Genomic DNA, 17,806 nt, shown 5'->3' with positions numbered 1-17,806 from the left:
GCCCTGGCACAGGCTGCCCAGAGAGGTTGTGGAGTCTCCTTGTGTGGAGCCTTTCCAGGCCTGTCTGGATGTGTTCTGTGTGCCCTGAGCTGGATTGTATGGTCCTGCTGTGGCAGGAGGCTTGGTCTGGATGATCTCTTTGTGTCCCTTCCAATCCCTGACATCCTGTGAGCCTGTGATCCTCCTGGCCCTGCTGAGGTTCCCTCACTAAGTGACCCATCAGGTGGAGGGGGTTGAGACAGCATCCTGGTGCTGGACTGGAGTCAGGCCGGGGCATCACTGAGGCTGGAGGCAAAGAAGAGGAGACAGCAGCTCCCTGGAGGCTACATCCCAGGGCTGGTGAGGAGCAGCTGAGGGAAGTGAGGTTGTTCAGCCTGGAGAGAAAGCCTGGATGAGGCACTTAGTGCCATGGTCTGGTTGATTGGCCAGGGATGGGTGCTAGGTTGGACTGGCTGAGCTTGGAGCTCTCTTCCAGCCTGCTTGATTCTGTGATGCTCTGAATGGGCTGCCCAGGGAGGTGGTGGAGTGGCTGTGGCTGGAGGTGTTGCAGCCAAGCCTGGCTGGGGCACTTAGTGCCATGGTGTGGTTGGTTGGGCAGGGCTGGGTGCTAGGTTGGGCTGGCTGAGCTTGGAGCTCTCTTCCAACCTGCCTGATTCTATGACTCTGTGATTCTAACTCCTTGTAAAGAGGCTGGAAGTGAGTGGGGGTTGGGCTCCTCTCCTCTCCCTAGCAACAAGTGATAGGCCAAGAGGAAATAGCCTCAGGTTACCCCAGGAGAGGTTTAAGTTGGCGATGAGAAGAAACTTCCTCCCTGAAAGGCTTCTGAAAGCCTGGCACAGGCTGCCCAGGGAGGTGGTGGAGTCCTCATCCCTGGAGGTGTTCAACAGACCTGTGGCTGTGGCACCTGGGGCCGTGGTTTAGTGGCCCTGGTGTGGTTGGGTTGCTGCTTGGACTGGATGAGCTCACATGAGATTATGTCCCCTCTGCTCTGCTCTGCCCTGCTGAGACCTCATCCTCAGTGCTGCCTTCAGGTTTGGGCTCCCCAGGTGAAGAGGGACAGGGATCTGCTGGAGAGGGTCCAAGGGAGGGCTATGAGGATGAGGAGGGGACTGGAGCACTGCCTGGTGAGGGGAGGCTGAAGCACCTGGGGCTGCTTAGTCTGCAGAAGAGAAGACTCAGAGGGGATTGAATCAATGTCTGTAACTCTCTGAGGGCTGGGGGTCAGCAGGGGGGGACAGGCTCTGCTCACTGCTCCCTGGCATAGGACAAGCAGCAGTGGATGGAAGCTGCAGCACAGGAGGTTGCAGCTCAGCACAAGAGGCAACTTCTTTGCTGGAAGGGTCCCAGAGCCCTGGCACAGGCTGCCCAGAGAGGTTGTGGAGTCTCCTTGTGTGGAGCCTTTCCAGGCCTGTCTGGATGTGTTCTGTGTGCCCTGAGCTGGATTGTGTGGTCCTGCTCTGGCAAGGGTTTGGACTGGATGATCTCCTTGTGTCCCTTCCAGCCCCTGACACCCTCTGAGCCTGTGATTCCACGATTCTTAGCCAAGCCTTACTCAGTGAGAGGCCACCACTGCCTTCCCCCCAACCCTCCCACCCCTGCTGTACACCAAACAGTCCTGCTGCCAGCCTGGCAACCCTTAAACAGATGAGACAGATGCTGCAAATGTCTTTTTTCCCCCTTCCTCTTCCTGCTCCTAACTGCTGGGCTGGGCTGGGTTGGCTTTCTTTTGTTTTCGATGATGATGATGATGATGATGATTTTATTCCAGACCCCCTCTGACTGACAGCTCTATCAAAAGAGCTCGTTTGGAGATGTCAGGTCCATTCTTGATAAGTCATCAGTCATGGTGATTGGTGCTGACAGATGCCCTGCAACACTCCAGAGCTATCTCATGGACTGAGCTGCAGCCCTCTGTGCTATCACATTCCTTCATTTATTCAGCATGGCATCAAATCTCCCCTTCAGGGAAGAGTCTGGGGGGGTAGGGAGGGTGGAATTAACCCTTCTAGCCATGCTTGTTCTGAGTTAGGCCACAGGGCAAGCAGCAGAGAGCAGGCTTTAAAGGGCATTCACCCAGTTGGAAGCTCCCTAGAGTTGGAGCAACTGCAAGATCCTGGATTGCAGCCCACTGCTAGCAGTAGTGGCTGGGTGGGAGAAGCACAGAATGGTTCAGGTTGGAAGTTCAATTGCAGAGAGATGCTGAGGTGCTGGAAGGTGTTTGGAGAAGGGCAGCAAGGCTGGGGAGGGGTCTGGAGCACAGCCCTGTGAGGAGAGGCTGAGGGAGCTGGGGGGGTGCAGCCTGCAGCAGAGGAGGCTCAGGGCAGAGCTCATTGCTGCCTGCAGCTGCCTGCAGGGAGGCTGTAGCCAGGTAGGGTTGGGCTCTGCTGCCAGGCAGGCAGGGCCAGAAGAAGGGGACACAGCCTGAAGCTGTGCCAGGGCAGGTTCAGGCTGGATGTGAGGAGGAAGTTGTTAGCAGAGAGAGTGATTGGCACTGGAATGGGCTGCCCAGGGAGGTGGTGGAGTGGCTGTGGCTGGAGGTGTTGCAGCCAAGCCTGGCTGGGGCACTGAGTGCCATGGTCTGGTTGGTTGGGCAGGGCTGGGTGCTAGGTTGGGCTGGCTGAGCTTGGAGCTCTCTGCCAGCCTGCTTCATTCTATGACTCTCACTGCTTAGTTGCACACAGAGGCTGGAATTCAGAATCCCAGGTGAGGGTTGGAAGAGGACCTGTGGAGATCACCCAGCCCAGCCATGGGGGTGGCCTGCCCCTGGTGGGTGTCAGTGTGCTGCTGGGGGGCTTGGCTCTGCCTGCTCCTCCAGCCCTGGCTGGTGGGTCTGTAGTGAGCTCATTAGGAAAGACCTGGAGGTGTTTTCCAGGCAGTTCAGGAGCTGGCCTGAATTATTGAACAGCACAGCAGGGAGGTGGAACTGTGTGGGGGGAGGTTCATTACAGGCTGGGGCTGTTTGTCTCTCAGCCATGGCACAGAGGTGGCAGGGATGGGCAGTGCCTGAGGCACAGCTCCCTGCTGCTGGGCACATGGCTGCAGGGATGGGAGTTGCTTTCTTCTCCCTCCAATCTGGGCAGGCTGGGCCTGAACCTTGGCCAGGAAGGTCCTGGGGCATGGGCATGGCTCCTGTGAGCTTGGGGGTGGGTGCAGAGCGTCAGGCACCAACTGTGGGCATCAGGCACCGACTGTGTCCTGCCAGTGTGGAGCATGTGGAGTTAGAGAATGGTTGGACTTGATCCTCTTAAAGGTCTTTTCTGACCCAAACGATTCTACACAAGCACAGCAGTGAGGAGTTGGAATGGACTTGGGATGCTTGCAGCAGCCTGGCACTGCAGGAGCTCTCTGGGGGTGCTGGGGTTGGGGCACACAGCTCCAGACACGCTGGGGACTGGAAGCTCTCTTGGTCAGAGCCAACATCTCCTGAAGTCTCTGAGTGATTCAGCAGGGAAATGCCATTTGGAACCCTGTGCTGGGCCCTCAGAGGCTCAGCCATGGCTTTTACAGGCTGAAGGGCTCTGCATTTGCTGTGGCCTCTCAGGAAGAAGCTCCTGGAGATGGCTCTGGAAACAGTGCCACAGCGCAGGGACAGCTGGCAAGGGCAGGTGGCAGCTGGGGGGTTAATGAGGACTAAATGAAGCAGCAGCCCAAAGGCAGCAAATGGGCCTGAGATCTGAGCTGTGCCCCCCAGCCTGGGCAGTCTGGAGACCTCCACTCCAGTTCCATGGCTCTATGAATAAGCCTTCAGAAAGCCTGAACCCTCTGGAGCTGCTCTTCGGGCACCCCTCGGGCACCCCCTGGAGCACCTCCCCAGCTACCAAGGCACCCAACCTCTCTGTACCCTGCTGACATGGGACCCCAAGCAACAAGAGTGGGACCAAAAAGCTGCTCTGGGATGTGCTCAGCACTGTGTGAGCAGTGGCTGGCTGAGCAGGGCCCAATCCTGCCCGCAGCAGGCTGGAGGCTGTGCCCGAAGCTGGCAGCAGCAGCTCCGGCAAGCCACAGGAACCTGTGGGAGCAATTTGGAGGATGGCAGAGCTACCACAGCCCTTCCAGAAGCCCTAAGCAAACAGAAGGAGAAGTGCAAGCTGATTTCCCAGCCCTCCTCATTAAAAAACATCTGAAGGGAGAGAAAGAGAGAGAGAGAAGCAGGCAGATAAGGAGCGGGCACCGCTCCTGCCCTGCGGCTCCTGGCAGACGGGCACAAGAGCGAGGTGCAGGCAGCTGAGCTGTTTGCTTTGCATGCTGCAAGCAGCTTTTTTATCTTCTGGCTTCCTCCCTGACAAGCAGAAATCACAGTATCACCCTCCCTGCCAGCAGAGATGCAGGAGAAGGCCTCACAAAGCAACATCTCTGGCTGCCTGCTGCACAGAAGCCAGGAGAGGAGGCAGCAGGGAGGTTGGCAGAGCAGCAGCCAGGGGCTGCTGGGGTTTGGGGGGGACCAGGTCCTCCCTTCTGTAAATATTGGGGGTTTGGGGGGGATAATGACCCCAAGTTGAAGTTCAGGGCTGAAGGAGGCTGGCATGGCACATGTGGCACTTGGGGGCATGGTGCTGCTGCTGTTAGGTCTGTGGTTGGATGTGATGGAGATCCCCCCGTGGCAGGGGGTTGGAATTGGATGATCTTTGAGGTCACTTCCAACTTGAATCATTCTGTGATTCCCTGGAGGTGTTCAAGGGCAGGTTGGAGGAGGACTTGAGCAACCTGGGCCAGTTGGAGGTGAACCCAGGAAAGGAAGCAGCAGGGAGGTTGGCAGAGCAGCAGCCAGGTGCTGCTGGGGTTTGGAAGGGACCAGTCCCCCCTTCTGTAAATATTGGGAGTTCTGGGGGGGGATAATGACCCCAAGTTGAAGTTCAGGTCTGAAGGAGGCTGGCATGGCACATGTGGCACTTGGGGGCATGGTGGTGGTGCTGCTGTTAAGCCTGTGGTTGGATGTCATGGTCTTGATCTTAGAGCTCTTGTCCCCTCTCTGAGGGTGTTCAAGGGCAGGTTGGATGAGGTCTTGAGCAACCTGGGCCAGTGGGAGGTGAGCCCAGGAGAGGAAGCAGCAGGGAGGTTGGCAGAGCAGCAGCCAGGTGCTGCTGGGGCTTGGAAGGGACCAGGTCCTCCCTTCTGTAAATATTGGGGTTTTGGGGGGGATAATGACCCCAAGTTGAAGTTCAGGGCTGCAGGAGGCTGGCATGGCACATGTGGCACTTGGGGGCATGGTGGTGGTGCTGCTGTTAGGTCTGTGGGTGGATGTGATGGTCTTGATCTTAGAGATCCCCAAAAGGCAGGGGGCTGGAACTGGCTGATCTTTGAGGTCCCTTCCAACCTGAACCATTCTATGATTCTATGATGAGGTCTTGAGCAACTTGGGCCAGTGGGAGGTGTCCCTGCCCATGGCAGGGGGGGGGGTTGGAACTGGCTGAGCTCTAAGATCCTTTCCAACCCAACCCATTCTGTGATCCTTTCCACCCAGAGCAGTTCTATGGTCCTCTGGTGCAGAGAACACACAGGGTGGGGATGCAGGTGCCCAAGGAGGGGGTTCCCCACACTCCACATCACCCCATTCATCCTGGGTTTGCTTCTTTACATCTTCCAAGCACCAATCCAGGCTGGGCAGAGGATGGGCAGAGAGCTGTGCTGAGGAGAAGGTCTTGGGGCTACTGGTTCCTGGGAACCTCAGCACTGAGCTGAAGATCTGCATCTGTCCTGGGCTGATCCCCAGCAGTGTGGGCAGCAGGGGCAGGGAGGGGATTCTGCCCCTCTGCTCTGCTCTGCTGAGACCCCACCTGGAGTCCTGCATCCAGTTCTGGAGCCCCTGGGACAAGAAGGATGTGGAGATGCTGAAGAGTGTCCAGAGCAGGGCCAGGAGGATGCTGAGAGGCTGCAGCAGCTCTGCTGTGAGCACAGCCTGAAAGAGTTGGGGCTGTGCAGGCTGGAGCAGAGGAGGCTCCCAGGACACCTTCTTGTGGCCTTGCAGCATCTGAAGGGGGCTCCAAAAAAGCTGGGGAGGGACTTTTGAGGCTGTGAGGGAGTGGCAGGAGTGGGGGGGAATGGAGCAAAGGTGGAGGTGGGGAGAGTGAGGCTGGAGGTGAGGAGGAAGTTGTTGAGCAGGAGAGTGGTGAGAGGCTGGAATGGGCTGCCCAGGGAGGTGGTGGAGTCGCCGTCCCTGGAGCTGTTCAAGGCAGGACTGGACGTGGCACTTGGTGCCATGGTCTGGCCTTGAGCTCTGTGCTAAAGGGTTGGACTTGATGATCTGTGAGGTCTCTTCCAACCCTGATGATACTGTGACACTGTGACACCCCCCCCCTTGCAGTGCTGGGGTCAGCTCTGGGGTCCTCAGCACAGCACAGACCTGCTGGAGCAGGGCCAGAGGAGGTCACAGCAGTGCTGGCAGGGCTGGAAGGGCTCTGCTGTGAGGCCAGGCTGGGACAGCTGAGAATGTTCAGCCTGGAGGAGAGAAGGCTCCAGGGAGACCTTAAAGCTGCCTTCCAGTGCTTGAAGTGGGCTACAGCAGAGCTGGGGAGGGACCTTTAACAATGATATGTAGTGACAGGACAAGGAGTGATGGCTTCAAAGTGACAGAAGCTGGATTGAGACTGCAAATTCTTGCCCAGCAGAGTGGTGAGGGAATGGCACAGGTAGCCCAGAGAAGCTGGGGAGGCTCCCAAGGCTGGAAGTGCTGAAAGCCAGGTTGGATGGGACCCTGAGCACATTGATGCAGCAGGAGCTGTCCCTGCCCACAACAGGAAAGTTTGGTCTGGGTGATCTGGGTTTTAAAGGCCAGGCTGGGTGAGGCTCTGGTCAGCCTGCTCTAGTCTAGGGTATCCCTGCTCATGGCAGGGGGTTGGAACTGGCTGATCCTTGTGGTCCCTTCCAACCCTGACTGGTTCTGTGATTCCATGATCTAGGATGAGGTGCCCCTGGGCATGGCAGGGGTTTGGAACTGGCTGATCCTTGTGGTCCTTTCCCACCCTGATGGTTTTGTGATTCTATCTTTTGAGAACCCATCCAAGCTAAGCCATACTGCAATTTGCTTTAGCCAGGCTGGGGATGGGTGAAGGCTGCAGGAAGGCTGCAGGAGAAGGAATCACAGAAGCAGTCAGGGTTGGAAGGGAGCACAAGGAGCAGCCAGTTCCAACCCCCTGCCATGCCCAGGGACACCCTACCCTAGAGCAGGCTGCACACAGCCTCAGCCAGCCTGGCCTCAAACACCTCCAGCCATGGGGCCTCAACCCCCTCCCTGGGCAACCCATTCCAGCCTCTCACCACTCTCCTGCTCAGCAACTTCCTCCTCACCTCCAGCCTCACTCTCCCCACCTCCAGCTTTGCTCCATCCCCCCCACTCCTATCACTCCCTGACAGCTTCAAAAGTCCCTCCCCAGCTTTTTTGGAGCCCCCTTCAGGTGCTGGCAGGCCACAAGAAGGTCCCCTGGGAGCCTCCTCTGCTCCAGCCTGCACAGCCCCAACTCTTTCCAGTCTGCCCAGCCCTCTGATCAACCCTGAGCATCCTCCCAGCCCTCCAAGCAGGCAATGCAGGGGAGGAGCTGCATTGAAAACAAACCAAACAAGAAAGCAAAGCTGGAATTGGATTGAAAACAATGAAAACAAAGAGGAAAACTTCCTCCCCAACCCCCCCAGAAAAACCCAACAACCCAAAACATCAACCCAAAAGCCTCCAAGAGCCAAAGTTCCTTGCTTTTGCCAGCTGCTTAATTAAATTGCCTTAATGCTGTTTGTGATGGCAGCACAAACTCTGCTGTTTAAAGCCCAGGGTGTTGCCATGGTGCTCACCCAGAGGATGAGGCAGGGCTGTGATGGAGCATACAGATGAAGGGGATGGGGGGAGGGGGTGGGGATATGAGGAGGGAGGGGTTTTAGGGGGGGGTTTGAGGGGTTAATTGGGGAGGTTTGGTGTCTTTGACTTGATTTGGTTGGTTTCTGGGGTGGCAGTAAAGTCCCTGCCAAGGTTTTGGGGGGGGGGGGGACACACAACGAAGGCTTTGCCCTGACTACAGCAGCTGCTTTGGCTACCCTAAGAGGCTCGTTTGGAGATAGGAGCTCCTGAGCAGCAGCTCTCAAACATCTCAGCTCCCTTTTACAGGAGGGAGGGAGGGAGGGAGGGAGGGAAGGAGGAAGGCAGGGACAGAAGGAGATGTGCTCTGTTTCCAAAGACACCAAAGGTTTGCTTTGCCATTGCCTTGCAGGCCAAGTTTGTAAGGACACAGCTCCCAGGAGGAGCAAGTCCAGGCTGTTTTGTCATGAGCCCAGCATGGGGCTGGGATGGGAACTGAGCCCTGAAATCACAGAACCCTAAAGCTGCAGACTGTTTGGGGGGGGAAGGGACCTTTCAAGCTCATCCTGCAGTCAGCAGAGACATCCCCAACTAAACAACCTGACCTGGAATGGTTCCAGGCATGGAGCATCTCCCACCTCTCTGGGCAGCCTGGGCCATGTGGTCCTTAGGATCATAGAAGCATAGGATCAAGCAGGTTGGAAGAGAGCTCCAAGCTCAAACAGCCCAACCTAGCACCCAGCCCTGCCCAACCAACCAGACCATGGCACTAAGTGCCCCAGCCAGGCTTGACTTCAACACCTCTAGGGAAGGGGACTCCACCACCTCCCTGGGCAGCCCATTCCAATGCCAATCACTGCTCTGGCAGGGGGGGACAGGCTCTGCTCACTGCTCCCTGGGATAGGACAAGCAGCAATGGGTGGAAGCTGCAGCACAGGAGGTTGCAGCCCAACATAAGCTCACCTTCTTGACTGGAAGGGTCCCAGAGCCCTGGCACAGGCTGCCCAGAAAGGTTGTGGAGTCTCCTTGTGTGGAGCCTTTCCAGGCCTGTCTGGATGTGTTCTGTGTGCCCTGAGCTAGATTGGATGGTCATAAAATCATAGAATCAAGCAGGTTGGCAGAGAGCTCCAAGCTCCTCCAGCCCAACCTAGCACCCAGCCCTGCCCAACCAACCAGACCATGGCACTCAGTGCCCCAGCCAGGCTTGGCTGCAACACCTCCAGCCACAGCCACTCCACCACCTTCCTGGGCAGCCCATTCCAGTGCCAATCACTGCTCTGGCAGGGGGGTTGGACTGGATAATCTCTTTGGGTCCCTTCCAATCCCTGACATCCTGTGCCCCTGTGCCCCTGTGAGCCTGTAAAAGCTGTGAGCCCAGAGCAGGCACTGCTGAGCTGGGGGAGATGAGAAGCCCCAAATCTTCCTTTCCTGGGGGTGCAGTGGGGGGTTGCTGAGCAGCTCAGTGTTGTGCCAGAGCTGCTGGCCCAGCAGCACATGGATGTCTGCAGCTGCAAAGTCAGAGGCTGTGGGGGCTGGGTCATGCCAGTCCTCCCAGTTCAGGCACTGGGTCCTGCACTTGGCACTGCCACTGGCTGCCCACCTCAGAGTCTTCTCCCCAGGGCTGGCTGCAGGTTCGAGTTGTGCCATGGAAAAGAGCAAAAGGCAGCAGGGATGGGAAGGGGAGAGGGAGAATGTTCTCACAGCATCCAACTGCCACTTCTCATCTGCCTCCACCCAGAGCTGGTGACAGGGACAGGGAGGCTGAGCCGTGGCTGGGAAGCTCCGAGAGCAGCTCCTGTGTCACAGGCTGCTTGCTTAAAGCCTTCACTCTGAGAACCACAGAAGGGCAGGGGCTGGAAGGGACCTCCACAGCTCAGCCAGTCCAACCCCCCTGCCAGAGCAGCAGCACCCAGAGCAGGTCACACAGGAGCACAGTCAGGCAGCTGCTGAATACCTCCAGAGAAGGAGACTCCACAGCCCCCCTGGGCAGCCTGTGCCAATCCTCTGCCACCCTCATGTTTACATGAAACTTCTATGCCTCAAGCCCTGGCCTGAGGCTTGCCTGAGTTGCTCATGGGCCCCAGGGAGGTGTGGAGTGAGCTGGGGTGCCTGCTGCCCCTCGGGGCCACCACTGCTGTCCTGCTTTTCCCTAGCCAAGGGACCCCAGGGCTGGTTTGGCTCTCTCCATCCTGCCTGGGCTGCAGGGGCTGCTGATTGCCTCCTGCCCAGCAGCACACTGGGGAAGTGCTGGGACCTGCTGGCTGAGGGAAGGGCAGGAGTGGAAAGAGCAGGAGTGGGAAGGGCAGGAGAGGGAAGGGCAGGAGTGTCCAGGGCTCAGCTGCAGCCATTTATCTCCTGCAGCCAGGCTATTAGACAGATGACAGAGGGAGAGAGGAAGGCAGTGCAAGCACTGAGACCAAGGCTCCTTCCACAGGGTGATTTATCTCCTGGCTTCATCCAGCAAACTTGCTGATGAAAAGACTCTTCCCTTCTCTGTGCCTCATCAATTCTCATTCTCATTGCTCCTCCTGCTTTGTGGTTAGGGTTTTTTTCTCCCCCCTCCCCTCCTCTCCCCTTTCTTGGGGTTCCTGTTGCTTGTTCATGCAGCCACACAGAGCCAAGTGAGGTGCTCAGCACAGGGACTGGGCTTGAGTCTTGTTGGGAGAGGGGAGAATAAGAAAGGCCAACTGGGGACATTTCTCAGTGTTCAAGGCACTGAAGGAAATGTTTCAACCCCTTTGGCTCTGCACTTGGTGGAAAAAATAAACCCTGGGGAGAAATGTCACCCAGCTCCTTGCTGTCACTCACTGTGCCACAGCCTGCACCAAGGAGGAGCCCAAAATAGCAACTGTGAGCTGCTGGTGCTGGCAGGGAGTTGGGGGGGAGGATCATGGCCTTGCTGGAGCCCAGCCTGGCCATGGAGAAGCTTCCAGTCCCCAGCAAGCACTGGAATGGGAGCAGAGACTCACAGAATGGTTTAGGTTGGAAGGGAGCACAAAGCTCAGCCAGTTCCAACCCTTCTGCCATAGGCAGGGACACCTCCCACTGGAACAGGTTTCTCAAGGACTCATCCAGCCTGGTCCTGAACACCTCCAGGGAGGTTGTGGAGCACAGAAGCACCCAATGTGATCTTTGATCACATTGGGTGCTTCTGTGCTCCACAACCTCCCTGGGCAACCTGTGCCAATGTCTCATCACCCTCAGCCTGTGCCAGTCTCTCACCACCCTCACTGCAAACAACTTCTTCCTAACATCCACTTTCAATCTCCCCTCTGCCACTTCAAACCCATTCCTCCTCATCCTCCTCCTCTCATTCCCAGACCTTGTCAATAGTCCCTCCCCAGCCCTCCTGCAGCCCCCTTCAGATCCTGCAAGGCCACTCCAAGCTCTCCTCCAAGCCTTCTCCTCTCCAGCCTGCACAGCCCCAACTCTCTCAGCCTGTGCTCACAGCAGAGCTGCTGCAGCCCTCTCAGCATCTTGGTGGCCTCCTCTGCACTGGCTCCAACACTTCCATGTGCTGCTTGTGCTGGGGGCTCCAGAACTGCCCCCAGGACTGCAGGTGGGGTGTGAGGAGAGCAGAGCCAAGGGGCAGAATCCCTCCCCTTGCCCTGCTGCCACAGGGTTGTGTCTGGGCTGCACTCACACTGCAGGCTCCTGTTGAGCTTTGCATCACCCAAGACCCCCAGGGCTGCTCTCAGCCATTCCCCACCCAGTCTGGAGCTGTGCTTGGGACTGCATCCATCATCCAGCTGCAGGACCCTTCAGCAAGCCATATCCCTGCTGCTCCTTTCTGCTCCCTTCCCTCTCTCTGGGTTCACAGAGGCTTCTGTTATCCCAGGCAGCATCTTGCTGGTGTCTGCAAAGGCAGCAAATCAGCCTGGCTGGGAGAGATGAAATCTGGGCTCCCTGGGAGACACCACTTAGCCTCACAACCCCAGCCACGTCTCCAGCCTGATCTCTCTATTTGTTAGCCTCAAATCCCTGCTCCCTCAGCTTTTCTGTCTTATTCTGCATTCTGAGCCTGAGTGAACACAAAGGGGTTAGGGCATGGAGGGTGGAGGGTAGCAGAGCCCTGCAGAGGGACCTGGCCAGGCTGCATGGGTGGGCAGAGGCCAAAGGGATGAGATTGAAGTAGGCCAAGTGCAGGGTTCTACACTTTGGCCACAACAACCCCAAGCAGCACTACAGGCTGGGGCCAGAGTGGCTGAGAGCAGCCAGGCAGAGAGGGAGCTGGGGTTGCTGGCAGAGAGGAGCTGCAGAGGAGGCAGCAGTGTGCCCAGGTGGGCAGCAGAGCCAATGGCATCCTGGGCTGGCTCAGGAGCAGTGTGGGCAGCAGGACAAGGGAGGTTCTTGTGCCCCTGTGCTCAGCACTGCTCAGGACACCCCTGCAGTGCTGTGTCCAGTTCTGGGCTCCTCCATTGCAGAGAGCTGCTGAGGTGCTGGAAGGTGTTTGGAGAAGGGCAGCAAGGCTGGGGAGGGGCCTGGAGCACAGCCCTGTGAGGAGAGGCTGAGGGAGCTGGGGGGGTGCAGCCTGCAGCAGAGGAGGCTCAGGGCAGAGCTCATTGCTGCCTGCAGCTGCCTACAGGGAGGCTGTAGCCAGGTGGGGTTGGGCTCTGCTGCCAGGCAATTGGGAAGCAAGGATATGGTGGGAAGCAAGAACAGGATGGGAAGCTGGAACAGAGTTGGAAGCTAGAACAGGGTTAGAAGCTGGGACAGGATTGGCAGCAAGGACAGGGTGAGAAGTAAGGCCAGGGTTGGAAGCTAGAACAGAGTGGGAAGCAAGGACAGGGAATGGGAAGCAAGGACAGGATGAGAAGCTAGAATAGGGTGGGAAGCAAGGACAGGGAATGGGAAGCATGGACAGGGAATGGGAAGCAAGGACAGGATGAGAAGCTAGAATAGAGTGGGAAGCAAGGACAGGGAATGGGAAGCAAGAACAGGGTAGGAAGCTAGAACAGGGTGAGAAGCAGGGACAGGATGAGAAGCTAGAACAGGATGGGAAGCAGGGACAGGGAATGGGAAGCAAGGACAGGGAATGGGAAGAAGAACAGGGTAGGAAGCTAGAACAGGGTGGGAAGCATGGACAGGGAATGGGAAGCAAGGACAGGGTAGGAAGCTAGAACAGGATGGGAAGCAGGGACAGGGAATGGGAAGCAAGGACAGGGTAGGAAGCTAGAACAGGATGGGAAGCAGGGACAGGGAATGGGAAGCAAGGACAGGATGAGAAGCAAGGAGCTTTTGCTGAGCTTCTCTTCAGGCAATAAAAGCAAGCAGGGAGAGAACAGGACAGCTCCATTCCTCCTGACTCTTTTTTTAAGGGGAGAAGCTTCTGTGGTATTTTAATGGGCAGAGAGATTTACAGTCCCAGAAATGCCTGTGCACTTAAAAAGAAAGATGTGTGGCCATCAGGAGGCTGCAGGAATCAATACAACCTCCCTCTTCTGTACTGCTGCTCCTCCAGGAGCTGGTGTAAAAAAGGCAATGCCCTCACTGCAGGTGAAGAGGGAAAAGTGTGGGATCAATTCTGGTGCCAGGCTTGGATGAGTCAATGCTGGATAAACTTTGGTTGGAAGCTCTTTAGGAGGAGAACAGAGGAGCAAATAGAGCTGCTGGGAGAGAAACTTTCTTTTCCCACTCTGGCTGCTTTTTAGTGTTGTTGGGGTTTGGTTTTCTCTCTTTTCTCCTGCTGTGGGCACAGTCTTTTAAGGCTGGAGAAGCTTTGGGGCTTGGCTTGATTGGTGTCAGCTTGGGTCAGGAGAGTTGTAGCAGAGCAAAAACAATGCATGGTAGGGTAGTGGCTGGCCACAACAAGCCCAAACAGCACTACAGGCTGGGGCCTGAGTGGCTGAGAGCAGGCAGGTAGAGAGGGAGCTGGGGATGCTGGCAGAGAGGAGCTGAAGAGGAGGCAGCAGTGCCCAGGTGGGCAGCAGAGCCAATGGCATCCTGGGCTGGCTCAGGAGCAGTGTGGGCAGCAGGACAAGGGAGGTTCTTGTGCCCCTGTGCTCAGCACTGCTCAGGCCACCCCTGCAGTGCTGTGTCCAGTTCTGGGCTCCTCCATTGCAGAGCTGTTGAGGTGCTGGAGGGTGTTTGGAGAAGGGCATCAAGGCTGGGGAGGGGCCTGGAGCACAGCCCTGTGAGGAGAGGCTGAGGGAGCTGGGGGGGTGCAGCCTGCAGCAGAGGAGGCTCAGGGCAGAGCTCATTGCTGCCTGCAGCTGCCTGCAGGGAGGCTGTAGCCAGGTGGGGTTGGGCTCTGCTGCCAGGCAGCCAGGGACAGAACAAGGGGACACAGCCTCAAGCTGTGCCAGGGCAGGTTCAGGCTGGATGTGAGGAGGAAGTTGTTGTCAGAGAGAGTGATTGGCACTGGAATGGGCTGCCCAGGGAGGTGGTGGAGTAGCCGTGGCTGGAGGTGTTGCAGCCAAGCCTGGCTGGGGCACTTAGTGCCATGGTCTGGTTGGTTGGGCAGGGCTGGGTGCTAGGTTGGGCTGGATGAGCTTGGAGCTCTCTGCCAGCCTGCTTCATTCTATGATTCTATGATCCTCTGACTCTTGTGCATCTCTTGGCTGAGGTCTCCTCTAACCCAAGCTGTTGTCTGCCCTCTTTCAGGAATGACCTCGAGGGGGAACCCACAAGATGCAGCCAAGTGTGACAATGAACCATCTGGGGAGGAAGACAAAGCAAAGCTCTGCCTGAAGGCACCAGCCCTGCCCGGGCTGTGATGTGCTCTCAGCAGTGGGGGCCAAGCAGGACAACTGGCAGCAGGAGCTGATCGGTGCCAGGAGCTCGCATGGAGCATCTTGTCCCTTTGATGCTGTCCCCACCTGGCTGTGGCCTCATTCCCCACTCCAGATGCATCCTGTGAACCTTTCCTGCCCGGGAGGAAGCTGATCCCACCAGCCCAAGATGAGACCCTTCCACCCCAGCTCGCTCCTGCTCTGCCTGGTGGCCGCTGCTGCCATCCCCATCGTGCCCTGGAAGGTCAAGTGCCCACCGCAGTGCGTCTGCCAGATCAGGCCCTGGTACACCCCCAGCTCCGTCTACAGGGAGGCTGCCACGGTGGACTGCAATGACCTCTTCATCTCCACCGTGCCAGAAGACCTCCCAGAGGGGACCCAGACCCTGCTCCTGCAAAGCAACAACATCGCCAGGCTGGAGCAGAGCGAGTTGGACTACCTGCGCAACCTCTCGGAGCTGGACCTGTCGCAGAACAGCTTCTCCGACGTCTGGGACCTGGGGCTGAAGAGCATGCCCCAGCTGCTCAGCCTGCACCTGGAGGAGAACCAACTGTCTGAGCTGCCTGACGCCAGCTTCCCCGGGCTGGGCAACCTGCAGGAGCTTTACCTGAACCACAACCAGCTGCGCAGGATCGCCCCCGGCGCCTTCTCCGGCCTCGGCAGCCTCCTGCGCCTCCACCTCAACTCCAACCTGCTGCGGACGGTGGACAGTCGCTGGTTCCAGATGCTGCCCAGCCTGGAGATCCTCATGATCGGAGGCAACAGGGTGGATGCCATCCTGGATATGAATTTCAGACCTCTCTCCAACCTGAGGAGCTTGGTTTTGGCCGGGATGAACCTGAGGGAGATCTCTGATTACGCTCTGGAGGGGCTGAGGAGCCTGGAGAGCCTCTCCTTCTACGACAACAAGCTGGTGGACGTCCCCAAGCAGGCTCTGCAGCGAGTCCCCGGCCTGAAGTTCTTGGACCTGAACAAAAACCCTTTGCAGAGGGTCAAGCAGAGCGACTTCACCAACATGCTGCACCTCAAAGAGCTGGGCCTCAACAACATGGAGGAGCTGGTGGCCATCGACCAGTTCGCCCTGATCAACCTCCCCGAGCTGACCAAGCTGGACGTGACCAACAACCCCAAGCTCTCCTTCATCCACCCCAACGCCTTCCACCGCCTGCCCCGCCTGGAGACCCTGATGCTCAACAACAACGCCCTAAGTGCCTTGCATAAGCAGACGGTGGAGGCCTTGCCCAAGCTGCAGGAGATCAGCATCCACGGCAACCCCATCCGCTGCGACTGCGTCATCCGCTGGGTCAACAGCACCCAGCGCCGCATCCGCTTCATCGAGCCCCAGTCCACCCTCTGCGCTGAGCCCCCCGACCTGCAGAGGAGGCACATCCGAGACGTCCCCTTCCGGGAGATGACAGACAGGTGCCTGCCTCTCATCTCCCCCAAGAGCTTCCCCTCCCGCCTGGAGGCGGCGGATGGGGACAATATCTCCTTGCACTGCAGAGCTCTGGCGGAGCCCGAGCCGGAGATCTATTGGGTGACCCCCGCGGGGGCCAAGCTGCTGCCCTATGCGGAAGAAGGGGGCTGCAAGGTGCACCCCGAAGGCACCTTGGAGATCAGGGGGATCTCAGCTCGGGAGGCAGGGCTCTACACCTGCGTGGCTCACAACCTGCTGGGGGCAGACACCAAGAGCGTCAGCGTCAGGGTCAACCACTCCTTCCCGCTCGCCGAGGACAGCCTGGAGCTGGTGGCGGTGGACGTCCAAGCCTACCACATCCTGGTTGCTTGGAAGCCACATCTCAACACCGTCTCCTCCAACCTCACCTGGTCCAGCTTCTCGCTTGGCTCCCGCTCGGACGCTCCCAACGTGGCCAGGATCCCCACGGGGACCCACACGTACAACATCAGCCGGCTCCAGCAGGACACGGACTACTGGGCCTGCCTCCACGTGGCCTTTGTAGACTTGCAGGCCAAGGTGGCTTGTGTGAACACCAGGACTAAGGAGGCTGCCCACCGCTACCGGCTCCTGGAGAGCAGGCAGAGCCTCCTCACCCTGCTGGCCCTTTGCCTCCTGCTCCTCGCTGCCAGCCTCGTAGCTCGCTATGGCGTCAGGGCAGAGCCCAGGAGGGAGCTGCTTGGAGGTGGCACAACCCTGAGGGTGGTTTACCCTCCCTTCAGCCAGCCCTGGGCTGGAGGGCAGCGTGGAGGGCAGCTCCTGGCCGTGGAGGTGCAAGCAGCACCCCTGGACTGCTAAAGGCTGCTGGGGGGATGGGGGGCAGGGGGGAGCTGACTGCAGATTGGGGTGGTTTGGGGGGGGGGGGGGAGGGAGAAAGTATTTTTTACCAAAAACCAAAACAACAACAACAACAAAAAACCTGAACTACAAAACTGAACACACACAAACAACCATGACAAAGAGAAGGAATTGCCTGGACTTGACCAAGAGTCACAGAGTTGTGGCAGATGGAGAGGAGCAGAGGTGGCCACGGGGCTTGCAGAGCCCTCTCCGTGGTCCTAACAGGGTCTGGATCCTGTTGTGGGTAGGGTCTGGATCTGTGCATGGCTCCCCCCAAAAAAAAAAGCAAACCCCTCCTCCCCCTACCCCCTCTTGGGGCAGCTCAGCCAAAGGGGTCACAATGCCCTGAGTGGTCAAAGAGCCATATAGAGAGGATCAGCAGCTTATCCCTTCCCCACCTCCCCCTGGCACCATGAGATGTCCCAGCAGGGTCACCTCCTTTGCTGGACAGTTCACAGGCTCACAGGGTGTTAGGGGTTGGAAGGGAACCAAGGAGCTCATCCAGTCCAAACCCCTGCCAGAGCAGGACCACCCAGTCTAGCTCAGGACACACAGAACACATCCAGACAGGCCTGGAAAGGCTCCACACAAGGACACTCCACAACCTCTCTGGGCAGCCTGTGCCAGGGCTCTGGGACCCTTCCAGGCAAGAAGTTGCCTCTTGTGCTGAGCTGCAACCTCCTGTGCTGCAGCTTCCATCCACTGCTGCTTGTCCTGTCCCAGGGAGCAGTGAGCAGAGCCTCTCCCCTGCTCCTGACCCCCAGCCCTCAGAGAGTTACAGACATTGATTCAATCCCCTCTGAGTCTTCTCTTCTCCAGACTAAGCAGCCCCAGGTGCCTCAGCCTCTCCTCACCAGGCAGTGCTCCAGTCCCTTCATCATCCTCATAGCCCTCCCTTGGACCCTCTCCAGCAGATCCCTGTCCCTCTTCACCTGGGGAGCCCAAAGCTAAGCACAGTATTCAAGATGAGGTCTCAGCAGGGCAGAGTAGAGAAGGAGG

General features: G+C 58.0%; 1 protein-coding gene across 1 annotated transcript in view; it reads left to right on the top strand.

The window, feature by feature from the left end:
- The window catches only part of LRRN2 (leucine rich repeat neuronal 2), a 47,800-nt gene extending 31,027 nt beyond the window's left edge, over nt 1-16,773 (top strand). The window contains exon 2 of the mRNA XM_064173797.1: nt 14,384-16,773. Coding sequence (XP_064029867.1) covers nt 14,681-16,765 — 2,085 coding nt within the window. The 5' untranslated portion in view covers nt 14,384-14,680 and the 3' untranslated portion in view covers nt 16,766-16,773. The remainder of the gene's footprint in view (nt 1-14,383) is intronic.
- The last annotated feature ends 1,033 nt before the right edge of the window (nt 16,774-17,806 follow it).

The sequence above is a fragment of the Pogoniulus pusillus genome, chromosome 39 (assembly GCF_015220805.1).
Source record: "Pogoniulus pusillus isolate bPogPus1 chromosome 39, bPogPus1.pri, whole genome shotgun sequence".
Taxonomy (NCBI): Eukaryota; Metazoa; Chordata; class Aves; order Piciformes; family Lybiidae; genus Pogoniulus; species Pogoniulus pusillus.
Note: the sequence above shows the minus strand (reverse complement) of the source record. Positions and strands in the feature narration are given on the sequence as shown.